General features: G+C 41.2%; 1 protein-coding gene across 1 annotated transcript in view; it reads left to right on the top strand.

Annotated features, from left to right (window-relative positions):
* The window catches only part of LOC128735114 (sine oculis-binding protein homolog), a 51,748-nt gene extending 30,899 nt beyond the window's left edge, over positions 1–20,849 (top strand). Inside the window, exons 2-4 of the mRNA XM_053829608.1 lie at positions 9,196–9,802; positions 19,050–19,370; positions 19,429–20,849. Of these exons, the coding sequence (XP_053685583.1) occupies positions 9,196–9,802; positions 19,050–19,370; positions 19,429–20,849 (2,349 nt within the window). The remainder of the gene's footprint in view (positions 1–9,195; positions 9,803–19,049; positions 19,371–19,428) is intronic.

Raw genomic sequence — 20,849 nt, 5'->3', positions numbered from 1 at the left:
ATCAACTCAAAATACGCAGAAACTTCGCTCAACATGTCACATTGGCAAAAACCAGTTTCCAGCAAAACACTGTCTGCGTGGAAGCCGTGGAAAAATGATACGCAATCAGATGGAAAACCAATCCGACAGACGGGTTCTCGGGTTTTGTTTTGCAACACTGATGGGAAACGTGTCGTACTTCTTCCTCGGATAAACGAGTCTGGCCGCAATACGATCCGAGGTGACTCAGCTGTCGGTGGCCACTCTTCTCACACGAACGCATGGCGGCGGCGGCTTGTCCAGTCCAGTCCGGTCCGGTCGAACGAACGACCGGTGACAATTGCAATGTGCCACGATACGTTTGTGTAAATGAATTAAAATTTACAATTTAAAGCTTGAAATGAAATTTAATCAATTTAATCGATGCTTGTTACTCGCATGATTGGTCTGCCAGCCGGCGAGCACACGGTGACAAACGTGCAATGGACGAAAAATTACGACTGACACCGGAGAGTCAGACCTGTTGAAACTCAATCCGGTATGCAAAGTCAGCATCGAGCACCCGATGGACCGACTGAGCTGGAACTGCAATGGAGGTAATAAATATATCGGAAAATATTACAGTCCGAGCTGGGCAGCTGGGCGCAATTCCCACTCGTTTTGTTTCGCACAGAATCGATGTGGTGATCTTTCCCTGAGAACCCTACCTAGGCCAGTAGGGGTGAATAACTATGCATTTTTTGGTCAACCAGTAAACACAAAACTGCTATTTCCATCAATAAACGGAATTTACGAGTTTGAAAGTAATATTTGCTGGAGTAAATCAACTGTTCTTCTTCCATGTCATCAACATTTGGGAACTTTGATACACTGCAGGAGGTGCACCGCAAAAGTTGTCGAAATTGACTCTCATTTAGACGATATCGCATTTACAGCTGAGGACCGAGCAACTTCCAGTTTTGGAGTCGCTGTAATGCACGCCGGAGAGGTCCAATTTCCAGCCCGGGCGGCCTGATGGAGCATCTAGACGTAAGTAAGGCCGACTCTGCTTGCAGCTGTCAGTTTCCAAGCTCGCGTAAACGAATCTCGGCACTGTCATACGATACGATTCAAATTATAATTATACATCGTTTATGTAGGGCTTGTTTTTATTATTGCGAGCCCGAAGAGCCGCAAGCAACTGTGTGTGTGTGCGTTGTCGCAAGTGACACCGGGCGGAAAACCTGAAACGACGGGAAATTCTAGCCGACCGTGCACATCGAAGCAACGAGCGGCACAAAGTGCCAGTAAAACGGCAGAAAGCCGCGCCGTGTGACACGGAATACCTTCACAACCAGCGAGGCAAAAAAAAGATCTTACACAAAGGGAGAATTGCTAATTGAAATGTGATACAGTGCAAATAAACTTGCAAAACATCTCACGGCATTCCTACAACACAACACCAAACGTATTAAAAGTACGCGAAAAAGCGAAAATAAACTCCGCAAAACGGCACAGTGGATGAGTTTCACTTACCCTGCCTGGTGTCGGTCGACCTTACGTTTGCGAAACCGAAACTCGCGGTGGGCTTCTCGCTTCGTCGGCTCGAATCATTTCGAACATGTTGCAGGACTCCGCACCGAATGCTCCATCATTCCAGGCACTTGCAGGCCCGGTCAATAAACCGGCTCGAAACCAAAACAAAAACGCCCAACCCGTGAGAGTAAACTTTTGCCGATTAGGGCCGTTGTTATTGGAAATGGATATGCACTCGAAAATGTACTCGTTGGAAAACTCGTTTGAAATTTGTATCAACTAATGAACGCAACGGTGTAAGAACTTTTGTTTGATGTGCATTTGCACGCATCCATTATTTGGTTAGAACCTGATGCCAAAAACTTGTAATTAGAGTGGGAAGCGCAATATGATGCTAGGAAATTCTTAGACCGGCACCGCAACGTCCAACAGTGCATTGAGCATGACTTTTCTTTACTTAGAACTACGTCTTTCGGGAAGATAAGGATGTATAACCGAAATCTATACTAATATCGAAGTTCGAACAGTTTATTGTTGGAAATTCACTATTGAAATACGCATACACGTTAAGTACTTACTTACTTAATTGGCTTGACGTCTTATGACAAGAATTCCGCAGTATAATTTCTACATCTATTCCGGTCTATGGCAGCTGGTCTTCAGTTCCGCGGACACCCAGTACTCGCCAGATCTTGCTTCACCTGGTCTTGCCACCTCGTTCGCTGTGTCCTCTTCGTCTTGTTCCTACCGGTTTCGATTCGAAAATCATTTTTCCAGGATAGTTGTCCGGCATTCTAGCAACATGTCCTACCCAACGTGTCCGTCCAGCTGTAACCACTTTCTGAATACTGGGTTCGCCGTAGAGACGCACGATAGTTCTTAGTACCCGCTGTTCGAAAACTCCGAGTGCTCGTAGGTCCTCTTCTAGCAGTGTCTACGTTTCGTGCCCGTAAATGACAACCGGTCTAATTAGCGTTTTCTACAGTGTGCACTTTGTACGGGGGCTCAGATTGTTCGACCGCAAGTGTTTGTGGAGTCCGTAGTAGGCCCCACTTCCGCTAATAATACGCCTTCTAATCTCACGGCTGGTATTGTTGTCCCCTGTTACCAGTGAACTAGGGTATACGAACTCGTCGACTACCTCAAACCCATCCTTGTCGATTACCACGGTACTGCCCAAGCGGGCCCTGTCGTGGTCGGTCCCGCCCGCCAGCATATACTTCGTTTTAGACGTATTCATCTTCAATTCAATCTTCTCTACTTCGCGTTTTAGTCTGGTGTACTGTTTTTCCACCGTCTTAAATGATCTTCTGACAGCCTCTACGTCATTAGCAAAGCTGACTGTGAATTTATTGAAAATCGTGCCAGGCAGGCAGGCATAGCAGGCAGGCATAGCAGGCAGGCAAGACCATCTCCTTGTCGAAGTCCCCTGCGAGATTCGAATGGGTCCGACAATCCATCCGAGATTGCCACACAGCACTGGATCACATCCATCGTAGCCAAGTCCCGGGAAAAACCAGAAACTCCTGGTTGGACCCGTGGTTGTAAACAGACAGAGAGAGAGAGGGGAGGAGGAAAAGCTGCCGGAGGAATGGATGGAAGGAGTGGTTTGTCCCATCTACAAAAAGGGTGATCAGCTAGACTGCTGCAATTATCGTGGTATTACGCTGGTAAACGCCGCCTACAAGGTACTCTCCCAGATCCTGTTACGCCGGCTGTCACCGATAGCAGAAGTTTTCGTAGGGAATTATCAGGCGGGTTTCATGGGGCTCGCGCAACTACGGACCAAATTTTTACTATCCAACAGATCTTGCAGAAATGTCGGGAGTACAACGTGTCCACGCATCACATCTTTATTGATTTCAAAGCAACATACGATACAGTCGATCGAGACAAGCTATGGCAGATAATGCACGAATATGCTTTTCCGGACAAACTAACGCGACTGATCAGAGCTACATTTGATCGAGTGATGTGTTTCGTACGCATCTCTGGGACACTCTCGAGTTCCTTCGAGACGCGGCGAGGCTTGAGACAAGGTGACGGTCTATCCTGCATGCTGTTCAACATCGCTCTTGAAGCGGTGATCCGACGAGCGGGCATCGAAACGAGAGGCATGATTTTTACCAAGGGTAGCCAACTACTAGGCTTTGCAGATGATTTCGATATCATTGCCAGGAACTTTGCGACGGCGAAGGCAATCTACGCCAGACTGAAAGCGGAGTCTAGAAGAATTGGGCTAAAAATAAATGCGTCGAAAACCAAATACATGAAAGGAAGAGGCTAAAAGGAAACAAACGCGCGCCTCCCACGGACGGTACCGTTGACGGCGACGAACTAGAGGAGCTCGTGTATTTGGGATCGCTGGTGACCGCGGACAACAACACTAGTAAGGAGATCCAGCGGCGCATCCAAGCGGGAAATCGAGCCTACTTTGCTCTTTGTAAAACGTTACGATCAGGAAGCATACGCCGCCGCACGAAGCTAACAATGCACAAAACCATTATTAGACCGGTAGTTCTTTATGGACTTGAAGCCGTGACGCTGCTTACCGAGGACACACGCGCCCTTGCCGTGTTTGAGCGAAAAGTACTGCGGACGATATTTGGCGGATTACAAACTGAAAGCGGAGAGTGGCGGAGGCGTATGAATCACGAGCTACAGGCACTGTTTGGGGAGACTCCCATCGTACATCTAGCGAAAGTTAGCAGGCCACGGTGGGCCGGACACGTCGTAAGGATGCCGGACGACAGTGCGACGAAAATAGTCCTCTTCAACAACCCCACCGGCACCAGGAGCAGGGGGGCCCAACGTGCACGATGGCTCGACCAGGTCGAAAGCGATTTGCGACTTCTGAGACGACTAGGAAATTGGCGACGAGTGGCCCAAGACCGAGTTGAATGGAGACGAGTGCTTGAAACAGCTCTATGCTGCTGAAGAAGAAGAAGAGAAGAACTCCTAGATCTTAGACTTCTGGTTTACCAAGTGTCTGAGTGGTTCATTGGGACCCATTGGGGCCGATGCCAGTAAGGTCTCAACTTCGGTAAACTGGCAGCTTGTTATTGGACATGACTCGGACACGATATACAACATGATTTAGGCTTGGCATTTGCGACGAGCTCCCTTAGTAAAGTCGCGTGGTACGGGTGGTAGTGATTTGAAACGGCGAGATGGCAAACGGTGCATGTGTCTCTGTTCCGTAAAACCTGGTAGGCCTTCAAGTACGTTCCAAATCTATCGACCGGCGACCACCGGGCGTGTGTAGGTTCAGATCAAAGGGTTTCCAGCAAGGCGTGTAAGTGCGTAGTAATCAGACATTACTTTTGTAATCATTTACGAATGAATTGATTAGGTAATCAGTATATTAATCAATGAAAATCTTAAGTAATCATTGGTAATCATGATTAATTTGTAGTAATCACAAGAGATTGATTACTGGTAAACAGAGGTAATCAGTAAAGTAATCAAAAGTAACTTTTTTCAAAGATGCGTAGTAATCATTGCTGTTGGAAGCCCCTTGGTTTAGATGCATTTTTCTGATTTACGCCGATCTGGCTCTGAGTTGCCCATAAGGCGCTGCCCCAACCCTCGCATGGTCCTTCCTCTTTCATAGATCGCCACGCGAACTTTAAGCCGACTACTGCAAATGAGTTTGGATAACGGCTTGAAGGGGGAGAATCAAAATGAGTCTTCTAAACAAATTTACAAATTTACGCTCGCGGGCGGAGGATCCAGCTTTCTCCACCAAGGAACATAAGAAGGGCTCCATCTAAAGTAGCGGCCAAAATTGCCGAATGTAAAATTTCACATTTTAGCACATGCCTAAACGCGGTTTTGTAGTAAATGGTCTATATTTTTATGATTCGCGAATAAAATTTTGATAGAAAAAAAATATAAGCCGTCAAAGTTGCCCATTTCAAAAGTTTGAAAAATAAGTCATTTTAAAAAAAATCAAAAAATTAAATTAAAAATTATGTTGTATCAAAACACGAATTAAAAGTTTGCTATAATTTGACATTTTCCGAAAAAAAATTAAAATTGTCATAGTTTTAGCAAGTCTTTAAAATTTTAAGTACTCTTTCAACATATTTGATTATCTTTGTTACTAAATTTATTTAGTACCTGAAAAGAGTTTCAATGAGAAAATGGGAGAATCTCCGCGAGAAAGAAATTTTTTTTTCAAGCAAATATTTATGTCGGAAACATTTTATCATTTTTCCCCAAATCACTCTAAATATGAGTTCTTATAAGTTAAATTAATTTCTTTTGTAACAAATATCATCTAAAATTAATTTTGGCCAAAAATCGCAATTTTCCGACTATTGTGCAAAATAATAGGGACGCACTACCTAAACTGGTAGCAGTGTCACAGCAGCTCGATATAATCATCGAGTTCACGTCAGGTCGCAGCAGTTTCTTCAAGGACTTGAAGCAGAGCTTGCACGACTTCGTGGCGCGTGCAGGACAGGTGAAGAAGGGGGCCGTGAAGGCGTCGAAGTCATTACAGACGGATGCCTGCCTGTTGACGGAGCCCAGGAGGCCACGAAGAGCGCTGCCAACAGCGGTAAGGCATCCACCAAGCGTCTGAGACAGTCTCCGGGGGATGGCACCCCTGGTAGACCAAAAACGCCTGATCGGTACAAGTCCACAGGCTAGCGGGTTGGCCAACCGATCAACCAGCGGAAAGCATCAAGACGGGTGGCCCGTGGATCGAGATTAAGGTCAAGAAAAAAAAGAGAAAGCTCCGCCTAAACCGACAAGGAAGCGAGCGAATAAGGGCGACGCTCTTATCCTGAGAACAGACGAGTCGAAATACTCGTAGGTTTTGAAGGTCATGAGAGGAGATGCCCTACTCAGGGATCCGGGCGCGGCCGTGCGGAGCATCCGCCGCTCACGCGGTTTTATAACACTAGCCAGAATACCAAAAGCCGAATACCACATGCCCGAAGGGCACTAGCCCGAATGTAACACTAGTCCGAATGTGACACTACTCCCGTTATGGTTGAACTCTGGACCGTCAACTGCGGTTGAGAGTCATTCGGAAAGTCAAGGCTGATCACAGCATTACGGATGGTGCTTTGTCGAAAAAAACTGAATACTGACCGCTGTACTGTACGGCGAATTCGTCTGGGAATGGCTACAAGTGCTCTGGCTCGCGGTAGGGTTTGTAGCAGATTCGAGATTGGTTTTGGGGATGGGTTCGTGATAAAAGGTCATGACTTGGCAAGGGATCTGTGTCATTGGCATCCGAGAGAAAATCAGTGTTTTGTGACGGATAAGAATTCGGAGATACACAGGGGTAGGTGCTTCGCCAGACGGATTTTGCTCTTCATTAAGTCCCATGATAGCCTGTCGGAGTTTCAGCATGCATGCTACAATGGAGAATGGACTTCAGTTCATCTCAAAAGCGTTGAGTGCATCAAATTGTCCCAGGGTCCGTCCAGTATTGAAATACTGCTGGGGGATAATAAAGCAAGCTGAAGATGAAGAGAACAGTCACCAGCGACATTGGCCATATGAGAAGTTAGTGGTGCCGGCTGGCTGGGGCCGTAACTGGGGAGGGTGCTCCGGCTGACGAGTGCTGGCAGCAGTAGGTTTTTTCATGTGATGTAACATAATTTCCTATGTTTCATCCTTAGAAACTGTTTCGATTAAAAAATTAGCAATGCGGGACACTTTCCGGGACGCTTAGTAATCCGGGACGTCTGGTCAGCCTAATCTACTCTTTTATTTTGAATCCGGTAATAAAAAGGAGAATTTTAAAATTTATGGTAAAGTAAAATAACGTTTGGACAGTCCGACAGAATTAGCCAAACAGCGTAGATTTTACTGTGTGTGAATTTGTTCGTCGTAAATTAAATTTTAATATGGTTTTAACGAGAATTGAATGACCTGTGGCGATTGTTGTTGAACCTACAACTTCCAAGCAACTGTCATTTGGCTCATCGTGCACTTCTTGTGTCTCTATCCAACCACGGTGTGCACTTACAGGAAGCCATTCTACATTAAAACATCGCCTCAGCATACGCGGTTTTGTGTCAAACCGTCACCCGTTGATAAATTCTGACCAACCGTACCGAATGGCGTCGCGTTTGTGCCAAAATCAGATTAGGATTCGTTCCACTTGTGTCGTTACACCTGACTTAGTCCTACTGGCGATGAGCAGACAGATTATTAATCATCCTCAAGCCGTTAATGAGGCATAGTTTGTCATCATTAAGTTACATTCGCGAGGACGGGCCATCAAAAATATCAGGTTACTCGCCAACTAGCTAAACTAGACCGGCTCGGCCGGCCGGTCGGTCGGTCCCGGATCAATCCAACGAAATATTTCAGAGGCCTAAATAGATCGACATTCCGATGCAAAAGCCATCAGCAGATCAAATGGAGCGCGTAAGCATGATTATAGCTGTAGCTTTTCATTGCGGTTGTAAAATAGGAATCGATCGCCTACCTGTGGGTAGTAAAAACTTGACCGCCCCGTAAAATGTTACACTTCAATAAGAAAATATTCGTGGTCTAATTCGGTCCAAGTTTATTTAATCGGATCTATCGAGGCTTTTGATGCATTTCTGTTAATTGTCAATGTGTTAGGATTGATTTTTTTTAACTCGCAAAAAATCGCATTTCATGGATTTTTTTGCCAAGTCCCTAAAGGTCGAATGTTTCTGTCGCAATCATTCGCAATGTTGGACACAGATTTTCGATTATGCGTAAAAACCTCATGTTGATGTCTCCATTTCATCCTGTCATCATTACCGTCTCAACTTGTTCGAAAGTGTGAAAGTCACCTCTCACCCCCTCATGTTTACTGCTGCGTCATAAATGTTCATATTGATATTCCTGTCCCTCAACGCAGGTTGCAAACAATGTTTTTGCAGAAAATGTGGTTGCGGTACACCGGCAATGATCGCAGCCTTAATCAGTCAACAATTTTCGCCTTTCATGTAGGCAACGGCAACCGAAGGTCGGCTTCTGAGCAGTAGATACCTCGATGAACTGAACGAAGTGAAACCCGATATCGTCCTGTTTCGCGATACCGAATGGAACGGAACACAATTTTAGAATCAGCTCTTCTAGACTGGTACACCGAATCGTCCTGGAAGGCGTGTGCGGATATTGGGTTTCCTTCTGACGAGCGACCGGTAGCATTCGCTGTTTGACGCAAAAAGTATCCTCTTTCGGGTGCTTTCTCAGCTTACACCGCCCGGGCTGGGTTTGGCGTGTGTTTGCGAATGGGAAACCGGTGAAGTTCATTTTTCTTATTCGCTCCTATTTCGATGATTAGATAAGAGTTGCACATTCGTGCTTTTTTTCGGGGACGACTGCATGGTTTGAAAATATGTACACTTAAGATTTGCTTTCCTCGTTTTGGAGCAGATTGCACTCGCGAAATTAAGCATTATTCATTGCCCAACCAAAGAATTCATTACTTTCCTCAACAATCCAAACCAGACAACCAGTAAAGAGGCAACACAGGATCCTGTTACAATTATTATCTCACCGATTCTACCATACCCTTCTTTTCTTTCCCTTTTTCCCTGTTCAAACCCTACTGGATCCAGGGACCGGTAGGCGAAATTCGACCTTGGTCCGGTATCATGATTTTAATAAAATAATGACTTTACTTTGGAAAATATCCCTTTACAGTGTGCGGCTCAGGTTCTCATCAAGTTTTTCTCTCGCTCGTTTCGCACACAGGATTTCGCCGAGACAGCCATGAACGATATCCTCGGCTGGTACGGTTACGGGGACAGTGTGGATCGTATCGATATCACTCTGCCGATGTCCGCCGCCCCAGCCCCGACAGGAGGTGGCGAATCGAATCGCTGCAGCACCAGCAGCAACACCAACAACAAGGATAACAATAACGGCACAAGTAAAGGCTCATCCACGCTGAAATCGAAGCACAGTAAGGCTCAGCAACAGCAACAGCAGCAGCAGCACAAGTCGAGGCAATTCAATATGCGGCAGCATAATTCCGGCGAGTTACGTGATACCATTGCATCGGTAGCAGCAGTCGTCGCATCAGGTGTAGCCTCACCGGCGTCATCGTCGTCGTCGTTAGGAAAGGCTGCCGCCACCAGTAGTGCCAGTATCGGTGGGGGTGGCAATAATACTATCGCTTCTACCAATAACAGTAATGATAGCAGAGGTAGCTGCATCAACAATAATAACAGCAACAACAACAACAACACTCGAAACGGTGTTAATTTACACCATCACGGAGAAAGCTCAACTTCCGAGAAGGACAGCTCTCGGGAAAGCTCTAAGAGTCCCCTGCTGGTGAAGATGCTGGACAAACCAGGTACGTTTATTGTGAAGATGAAACCCAATTAAAGTTATTCTGTTGAAAATTGTGTGTCATGGGGGTAGAAGTCTTATTTCTCGCTTTATATTTAACGATAATATTATATTTCTGCAACTTGAATAAAGTATATCGGTTTTAACGATATGATTCATTTAGTATTCGGGGATTATTTAAAATTCATCAAATACATGTGGGTCATTCCACGTCCAGTGACCGAGAAAAAGTTCAAACGTGTAATCGATCTTCACGGATTTGATCCAAATTTTGCCATATTGATACCTCAGGGCGATAAGTGATTCTTAGGTAAAAAAAATCTAAAAACTTGGATTTTTTGAGATCAAATAGTCTTCATTTAGAGAAAAATGTAGATATAGTTTTCAAATTGACTTTAAAAATATTTGGCAGCACTGGTGCTCAAAAATAATATCTTTTTCCTTGGGTAATTTCCTATGAAACTGTGAAAATAGTGTCTTTCTAAACCTAATGTTTCCCGAGATATGAGCAAAAGAAAATAAGAGGTTTTGACAAAAACGGGTATTTTCCTTAAAAATGGAAATACTCCCTTTAACCGAGGGAATGTCTGATCGGCACCAAATTTTGGATTTTTACTTCCTGACCGAAAACGAATAATCTGGCAAAATTTGAAGGTCGATTGCATGGGTCTCGGACACTTCGCGTGGAATGACCCATCCCAAGTAACAATTTGGGTTTTATTACAGCCTTATGATGGTATTTAAGACCAAAAATGGTCTTGATGACCACCATAAGAGTACAATAAAACTCACATTGTTGCTTGGGATGTTCTATTATTGTTACCTGCATTGCACAATGGGCAAAAATGAACTCGTAATCCTAATTTTTAGAAGTCGCTGGTTTTGAATCTTACAAGATACTAATTCCTATGTCAAAAAATGCAACCAATCGATTGGTGATAGTCCTATCTTGCGCAGACCTTGGGAAGATGTTTATTTTGCCCTATTATACCCAAAAATCATGGCAAAAGCTAATTAAACAGTATAAAAACTTATTTGCCGCCCGTGAGATGAACTCAATCAACTTCTAAATGTTGTCAAAACATCAGAAAAATCAAATCCAATCCATTCCATACAGCGCGAAATGCAAGAATAGTCCATTTTGCCCAATTCCCCGCTAAATACATAGTAAAACCTAATTTAAGCGATTAAAACTCGATCCAATTTATTTATTGACTGTTCGTCTTCTAAAAAATGTCTATTTTAACATACTGAATAACTTTCGAGAACAGTGGAAAGCAATAAAAAATTTGGACGCAAAGTATGCAGAATTGATTTTTAAGTGTCATTTTAAAACAAATTGTTATATCTCGCAACTAGTAAAAGATATATAGTTACTATATTCAGCACATTTTAGTGTGTTCTACAATTTTTCCTAAGAAAATTTTTTTTTATGTATTTATTAAGAAAAATTAAAGTTTTCTATCACCCTAATAGGTAAATTTATGGTTACCCTAATAATGTAAAAACATATGCTCTATTTTACTGATAAATTACTCCAAAGACACCATCGTTGAAAAATGACGCGCACGGTGTTTAAAATACCGTTATTAAAAAATAAAATAGGCCATTTAAACGGAAAATGTCAGTTGGTTTGTATTGCCATCCTACACCTCTGAGCCAATTTTTAAAAAAATCGATCGACGAATTTTTGAGTTACGCCCTTTTGAAGTTTTAAAGGGCAGATTGCTCATATAAAGTAAATAAGAATCTTCAATGACACTTCCAAAATGAACGTAAATCACAGCCGGTATTGATTTTTTATGCAACATATGCCCATTGCCGACCATTTTAGGCGTTTTACTCTGTATTAAATACTCATCATACGACTCCGCAAATTACTCCAGAATTTGAAAACTTACAGTTAGATCAACTACCTAGCACCACGTTGTTGGTTATATCTGGACAAGTTCCGGGGACTTCCGGGAACACCCAGACGAGTGGCCAATTTCGTCCATAAACAAAAGCTTATCGTGCGGCACCGTAAATCACACTAGAATTCAATAACTAGATCAATGGAAGCCAAACCTGCTATCTAGGGTCAGGTTTGGTCATATCTGGACATATTTGGGGGGCTCCGGAAGGAAATGGGGGGCTTCCCTAGGAAATGACCAATTTCGAACATGAACAAAAGCTCATCATACGACTCCTTAAATCACACTAAAACTTTTAAAATAGATTCAAGTAAGCCAAATTGAGTACCAAGAACTACAATGGCCAATTCCGAACATGTTTTTATTATCAAAAATGTACCACATTGTGTTATTGACTTCCCAGGGGTTCCCGGAGTCCCCCAAATATGTCCAGACATGACCAAATCTGATCCTAGAAAGCAGATTTGGCTTCCATTGATCTAGTTATTGAATTCTAGTGTGATTTACGGTGCCGCACGATAAGCTTTTGTTTATGGACGAAATTGGCCACTCGTCTGGGTGTTCCCGGAAGTCCCCGGAACTTGTCCAGATATAACCAACGTTGTGCTAGGTAGTTGATCTGACTGTCAGTGATCTAGTTTTTAAATTCTGGCGTAATTTTCGAAGTCGCATGATAAGTATTTTTCATGTTCGATACTGGCTATTTTCCACAGCAATAACTTAATCCGGAACATTTCCAGTTAGTCCAAATACAGCGTAAAACTCCTAAAATGAACGACAATGGGCATATGTTGCATAAAAAAAGAATACCGGCTGTGATTTACGTTCATTTTGGAAGTGTCATTGAACATTTTTATTTACTTTATATGAGCAATCTGCCCTTTAAAACCGCAAAAGGGCGTAACTCAAAAATTCGTCGATCGATTTTTTTAAAAATTTGCTCAGATCTGTAGGATGGCAATACAAACCAATTGGCATTTTCCGTTTAAATGGCCTATTTTATTTTTTAATAACGGTATTTTGAACACCGCGTGCTTTATGCAATAGAAAATGAACGCATAGCAAATGTTTTTGCGGATCTAAAGAGGATCAGGCAAAATGGACAGTTTGTGAATTCTTCACGGTGAGATTCCAAATCAACGGCTTCTAATTATTGGGATTACGAGCTCGTTTTTGCCATTATGCATTGGTAGGTATTTTTTTGAGATTTTATTTCCAGTTTATCGCTATATTTGTATTTAATAAATTACACTAGTTAACAAAATAAAACAAAAAGCGTGAACTCAGCAAGCTGGAGGTGATTTTTCGTGTAAAATTGGTCGCTGAATCCGAAAATGTTGTCAGAAAAATTTAAAGTAGGATAGTTTTTGAGATATGCATTAAAATTGAAATTTTGCTTAAAGAAAGAAAGTACATGCACATAAATACAAATTTCTCCGGCTGCGGCGCACCAATTTTAAATCTCTTTTTTCCATATTAAAGAGGAAAAAATTTGCTATCGATTAGTTGAACTTCATTTTTCTGTAAGAATAATAGTACTGTATATATTTGAGAATTTGTTCACAACAAAACAAAAAAGAACGCATTTTTTTTGGAATAATTTCAACTTATCAAAGGTTTTAGACAAGTTTAAAGCGTTTCAAAAATTTCATTTCATGTGAGTCTTAAAGGCCGATAAAAAACAAAGAAATCATGGGGTTAATGATAACAATCCGTTGAAAACTGTAAAAGTTATAACCATTTTACTAAAACAGCAATATTTGCGCATTTGAATATCATACTCATGATCATGCTTGAAGACTGATTGAATTCTCAATAGTAAGAATTATGAAAATAGTAAGAACAGTAAGAAAAATGAGCGTAACAAAGCATGAGTTTAAACGTGAAAATAATCCACAGAAACTCTGTTACGCTTGTGGAAACTATATTTTTACAACCCCGGTTAAGGTGAAATTAGTCGTCATTGATTTTGCCAATTTCAAAAGCAGTTTTTTTGTTTGAAACGAAAATTATGTTCATGAAAATGTATTCGCTGTGTGCAGATTGGCAAGAAGAATGCAGTATTTACATTTTTATAAACAGAACCCCGCTTTTGGGCCCAAAAACTGCTTCCGAAATTGGGCTGAACGACGAAAAGTTAATGACTGCTAGTTTCCCGTTAATTTCACTGCTTCATTGCAAACTGCGTTTCCTTTTGTGTATCCATTTATATAGATCATGACAAGCAATCCGATAAATGTTATGCCAATTACGACAATGCTTGTTAGTGTTTGGATATAAAGAGGCTATTCGAAGTTACTTTTTGAATGTAAAGGGGCTATTGGTAAGCCCTATGACGCTGCTGAATGGCGTTTGTTCATAGACAGCATTAAGCAGAGTTTGAAGACTGTATAGGATACCGCTTCTAGTTTCTGAAAATAAATATCCGAAGTTGGCGCTAGTGTTTCATCATGCGTCATGTGTGAAAAGATGCTTGAAACTGTCAATGTTTCCCTGTTGAATACAACAGATGTCGTTGCTTGGTAACGCATATTGTACATATTGAAAACAACCCAATTTTGCGCAACAAAAAATTTTCTCAGCTTGGCAGCAGCACTCTCGTTCATCTCGGTTTCTTTTGTGTTTACCGGTAAGGCGGTATAACCTTTGAAATTTGAACCAACAAATAGTTGGTAAATATTATTTTTGTTTATCGCGTCCATATCACGAAATTTAATTTCTTTGAATAAAAATGTAAAAATATTCAGCTCCCGGCTCTCGCACGGTATCAAAATCACCTTCTCGGCCTCACGGAAGAATGATAGTAAGATGCTATGAAGAGGTATAGGAAAAGTTTGTTTTTATTAAAGTTAGGCAGAAGTTATGAAAATTAGATAATATTAGATTAGGTATTGTTTAGGTAGGTAAACATAGATAACGGACAAATTTTGAGAAAAGCGTCATCTCTTGAAAAGCAACGGTTTATCTGGTATTCTATTACTACATCAGGGATACAAATAATACTTGTTTCCCGTAGCCCATGCTACAAGTATGTGAATAAATAAATATGTACTAAAAATACTAAGCATGAGTCAAATGGCTCTACATATAATAAAATACAGTTAAACATAATTGGAAAATTTGCTCCGACCTTAATGTCGATGCGTAAGTGTTTGAACAATAAAGAAAGGAAAGATAGAGATAGAGATAGAGATAGAGATAGAGATAGAGATAGAGATAGAGATAGAGATAGAGATAGAGATAGAGATAGAGATAGAGATAGAGATAGAGATAGAGATAGAGATAGAGATAGAGATAGAGATAGAGATAGAGATAGAGATAGAGATAGAGATAGAGATAGAGATAGAGATAGAGATAGAGATAGAGATAGAGATAGAGATAGAGATAGAGATAGAGATAGAGATAGAGATAGAGATAGAGATAGAGATAGAGATAGAGATAGAGATAGAGATAGAGATAGAGATAGAGATAGAGATAGAGATAGAGATAGAGATAGAGATAGAGATAGAGATAGAGATAGAGATAGAGATAGAGATAGAGATAGAGATAGAGATAGAGATAGAGATAGAGATAGAGATAGAGATAGAGATAGAGATAGAGATAGAGATAGAGATAGAGATAGAGATAGAGAGATAGATAGAGAGATAGATAGAGAGATAGATAGAGAGATAGATAGATAGATAGATAGATAGATAGATAGATAGATAGATAGATAGATAGATAGATAGATAGATAGATAGATAGATAGATAGATAGATAGATAGATAGATAGATAGATAGATAGATAGATAGATAGATAGATAGATAGATAGATAGATAGATAGATAGATAGATAGATAGATAGATAGATAGATAGATAGATAGATAGATAGATAGATAGATAGATAGATAGATAGATAGATAGATAGATAGATAGATAGATAGATAGATAGATAGATAGATAGATAGATAGATAGATAGATAGATAGATAGATAGATAGATAGATAGATAGATAGATAGATAGATAGATAGATAGATAGATAGATAGATAGATAGATAGATAGATAGATAGATAGATAGATAGATAGATAGATAGATAGATAGATAGATAGATAGATAGATAGATAGATAGATAGATAGATAGATAGATAGATAGATAGATAGATAGATAGATAGATAGATAGATAGATAGATAGATAGATAGATAGATAGATAGATAGATAGATAGATAGATAGATAGATAGATAGATAGATAGATAGATAGATAGATAGATCGATAGATAGATAGATAGATAGATCGATAGATAGATAGATAGATAGATAGATAGATAGATAGATAGATAGATAGATAGATAGATAGATAGATAGATAGATAGATAGATAGATAGATAGATAGATAGATAGATAGATAGATAGATAGATAGATAGATAGATAGATAGATAGATAGATAGATAGATAGATAGATAGATAGATAGATAGATAGATAGATAGATAGATAGATAGATAGATAGATAGATAGATAGATAGATAGATAGATAGATAGATAGATAGATAGATAGATAGATAGATAGATAGATAGATAGATAGATAGATAGATAGATAGATAGATAGATAGATAGATAGATAGATAGATAGATAGATAGATAGATAGATAGATAGATAGATAGATAGATAGATAGATAGATAGATAGATAGATAGATAGATAGATAGATAGATAGATAGATAGATAGATAGATAGATAGATAGATAGATAGATAGATAGATAGATAGATAGATAGATAGATAGATAGATAGATAGATAGATAGATAGATAGATAGATAGATAGATAGATAGATAGATAGATAGATAGATAGATAGATAGATAGATAGATAGATAGATAGATAGATAGATAGATAGATAGATAGATAGATAGATAGATAGATAGATAGATAGATAGATAGATAGATAGATAGATAGATAGATAGATAGATAGATAGATAGATAGATAGATAGATAGATAGATAGATAGATAGATAGATAGATAGATAGATAGATAGATAGATAGATAGATAGATAGATAGATAGATAGATAGATAGATAGATAGATAGATAGATAGATAGATAGATAGATAGATAGATAGATAGATAGATAGATAGATAGATAGATAGATAGATAGATAGATAGATAGATAGATAGATAGATAGATAGATAGATAGATAGATAGATAGATAGATAGATAGATAGATAGATAGATAGATAGATAGATAGATAGATAGATAGATAGATAGATAGATAGATAGATAGATAGATAGATAGATAGATAGATAGATAGATAGATAGATAGATAGATAGATAGATAGATAGATAGATAGAGAGAGAGAGAGAGAGAGAGAGAGAGAGAGAGAGAGAGAGAGAGAGCGAGAGAGGGGAGATATTTGTGGCATGTGGACAAGTAAGAGAGTAAAAGCTTGAAGTAAGAGGGTGTTTGCCAAAGCATGATATTGAAATTTTTCTTCATTTTTCGTAGTAATGTCTCAAATGGCTGACAACCACTAAGTTGACAAACATTTTATTTGACCAATGTTTATAGGGTTAACATTTTTCGGAACAAAAACAACATGATGACCAACTAGTCTGCGATAGACAGTAGACTGTAAGAATAAAACAGTTTCCGTGTAAGCAGTATGGGATAAGCAACGCAAACTCTTTTATTCATACGGAATAGTGTGCAGGTAGAGGGTAGGATCCTAAAGAAGGACAAAAGTTGCTTTTGAAGGCATTTGTCTTTTTAGATATGTCCGGGTCTAAATGTGTTCAAGGGATGACTCATCCGCAGACGCTAGTCACATAACGAATTTTTGGCGCATTTCAACAATTTCTTCTTTTGTATGCTCTCTGGAATGGTCAATTCAAATATGGCGCACGTTATTCTTACAGAGACTATAGATTTCAGAAGCGACAAGGCACTCACAAACCGCTAAATTTTGAACGAAAGCGGAGAGTCGCCTCTGTAACCTATAGTCTCTGTAGTTATTCCTGTTTCGACATCATTATTATTGAATTGAGCAAATTACCACCCTAAGGCTAAACTAAAGTCGAACAATGATGGCTTCGGATTATAAGTAGTTCAATCAGCAGAACTCAGATACCATCGTCTTGTATTAGCAGGCACGCAGTAGCGTACCATTCAATCGAGCATGATAGTACAATAAACAAATCACTATTAATGGAAACTGCGGCCGCATCCAATTGGAAGTCCACTAATTCGAAACGCAAATTGATAGCTCACCACAGCCGGTTGCATCTGCGTTGGCCGATTTGACAGCACGTCGTCCATCGGAGCTTAACGAATAGGCAGGCAAATGATTTTTCCATGGCTCATTGACTAGTGCCCACCACCGATAGCAGCAGGCAAACAACACGATGGCGGTTTCGGATTTCAGCCGATCGTCAGTGTTACTGTGCAGTCAGTGGTGGCGTCATAATGAGTGCACCGCGGTGCCACCCTTGGACAAATGTTCGAAAAATCCCAAATACGCTCACATGCTTCTGTGGGCTGCCTCAGTCGAGATATTCGAGCTGATCCCGAATAAATCGGATTTTGGTAATCATAATGAGAGCACGGACCTCAGCCATGACCGGCGCGCACTCTTGCCGTTCGTTACAAGCCGGGATAATGTTTCGCGATTTTAATGAACCAACATTCAATTCCGAATCATAGGCGCATACTTACACGTTCGATTTCGCCTCGGTTCTGTTCGAATGGCTGGCCCGTCCCACGTCAAACCGTCCGGTTCATTACTCGAACACAACCATGCTATGTTGAACTGCCGAGCTCTACCGTAGAGTCAGTCAGCATGCTCGTTTGACGATGATTATCAATTAAAATAATGTGAAAATTGATCCGCTTGAGAAAAGCTCGATTTCAAAAAGGTTTCGTTTTGCCTCTGACAGTTTACCCCCACCTCACTTACCGATACCTATATATTATATCGGCAGATCGTGTGCATATAGTTCCTGTGCTGTTTCACTTGAAGATTGGAGGCTGTGTCATGTTCAAGAGGTGTCTGTTTTTCTGTTTTCATGTCATAAGACGCCACCACCGCTCTTGGCTCGTTGTCGCACAAGAACGAAGTCCATGTGGGTGCGTAACTAACTAGATATGTACACACACAGCAGTCTTCTACATCAAAGAAAATGTCTCCGGGCAAGAAGAGGTCACCGAGGGTGCCCATTAGTGAACTATTGTCCTTCCATCGAATGACCAAGTTAGACGCAATTAGAAATTACGACAATATTTAACCATTGGAGTATGAAAATGTATAAACAGTTAGTTTACTGCTATTATAATCAAATGCCGTTTTATTTTCACAGAACCTGTGTGCCAGTGGTGTTGTCGGGGTGTACCACCGAATCAGACCGGAATTCTTGGCACAACAGAAGGAACAATCTTCTGTTCGGAATCGTGCTTCTCCCAGAGTCGTCGAGCATCGTTTAAGCGAGCCAAAACGTGCGACTGGTGCCGACACGTGCGTCACGCCGTCAGCTACGTGGACTTCCAGGACGGTGTAACCCAGTTGCAGTTCTGTTCGGACAAATGTCTTAATCAGTACAAAATGCAAATTTTCTGCAACGAAACGCAAGCTCATCTGGATATGAATCCGCACCTAAAGGAAAAGAGTACGTCAACAGGAGGTAATTCGGACTTTTTTCTGTTTAATTATGTTCATATGAATTTTGTTTCCAATTTTAGGTAATCTGATCACTCCTGATCTCTGGTTGAAAAATTGTAGAAGTCGTTCAGCTTCTCCGGCAACGGATCGATCGGAGTCGACTTCACCAACGCCATCGTTACCGATGCGCCCCTCACCGGAACCATCGCCGGCGATGCAGTCGTCCCCCATTAAGAAACCTCTGATTTCGGTTGCTCCAGTTTCTAAGTTGCTGTCGAAAAACCTGCAAGTGACCATTTCTCGATCTCCTGCCAAAGCTACGCGAAAACGTCGCACCGCACTTCGTCCGGTACAGCAGACGGCACTCGGCGGATCTCGTAGAATCATGAGCAGCAAAGGAGATTTCTCGCAAATCAGCCACAATAACAACAACAATAACTCAAATGTGCTAAATAACAATTTGACTGTAAGCAGTACGTCAATCCTTTCAAAACAAGCCACAGCAATCAGTTCCACTGTTTCGGACTTGCGTGCAACCATCTCAATCCCCAAGCTACCACATCCAAAAAAATTCGAGACCCTGGATTCTCCTTCAAATCCTCGTCCCGCTTTAAACCTGCCACCACCTTACCTGCAGCTGCCACCGGCTGCGGCAGCTGTCCGTCATCCCTTCTTTCCGATGAATCCTGCCTTCCGTTTCGGGACACCACCACCGCAGTCACCTATGCCACCCCCTCCTCCGGTGACCAATCTGCCACCGAATATCGACAGCACAATCCGTCCTCCTTCTTCCCTGCTAGGTTTACCGGCACCGCCGGTTACTATACTGGTTCCATATCCTATCGTAATTCCCCTTCCACTTCCCATCCCAATTCCAATTCCTCTGATTGATTTTCTCAAAGCAACCACTGGTGAGAAGAGTAGTGATTCATCCAAGGTAGAACCGGAGCAAAGTGAGTCACCTACATCCAACACCGAACAACCGTCAATCAGTCGTACTGAAACTCGGACAGTGATAAGTGAAGCAGAACTTGAAGAGGATAGAACAATGGATGATTCTCCGCTGGATTTTACGACTGTCAGTCACGAACAGCGGAGACAACGGGATGCCACTGTTATGCTGCCATTTGAGCAACCGACCAGTGGTAGCATGCCGGAGGCAGAAAGTTACTCCCTGGAAGCGGTTAGTCAGGATGAGCAAACTATGGAGGATGACGACAAAAGTCCGGAGCAAAAGTTGCCGAAGTTTAAGATTACGAGAGTCGGTGGTTTGAAGTGTGTAGACAGTAGTGGTGAGGGGATTGAACAGTCCTCCCTACACGAACGGTTGACAAGTGTGGAAAAGAAGCTGTTGGAGGAAAAAGACGAGGAGGAAAGCAGAGATATGGTCGAACGGAGTAGGCCCCTAAGGAAGCGGAAACGACTGGCGATGGTACATCACGAACAACAGGTGGATAGCAGTAGAATGCGCGAAAGTGATTCCCGCGACGGGAAAGGTTAG

This window comes from Sabethes cyaneus, chromosome 2 (genome assembly GCF_943734655.1).
Source record: "Sabethes cyaneus chromosome 2, idSabCyanKW18_F2, whole genome shotgun sequence".
NCBI lineage: Eukaryota > Metazoa > Arthropoda > Insecta > Diptera > Culicidae > Sabethes > Sabethes cyaneus.
Note: the sequence above shows the minus strand (reverse complement) of the source record. Positions and strands in the feature narration are given on the sequence as shown.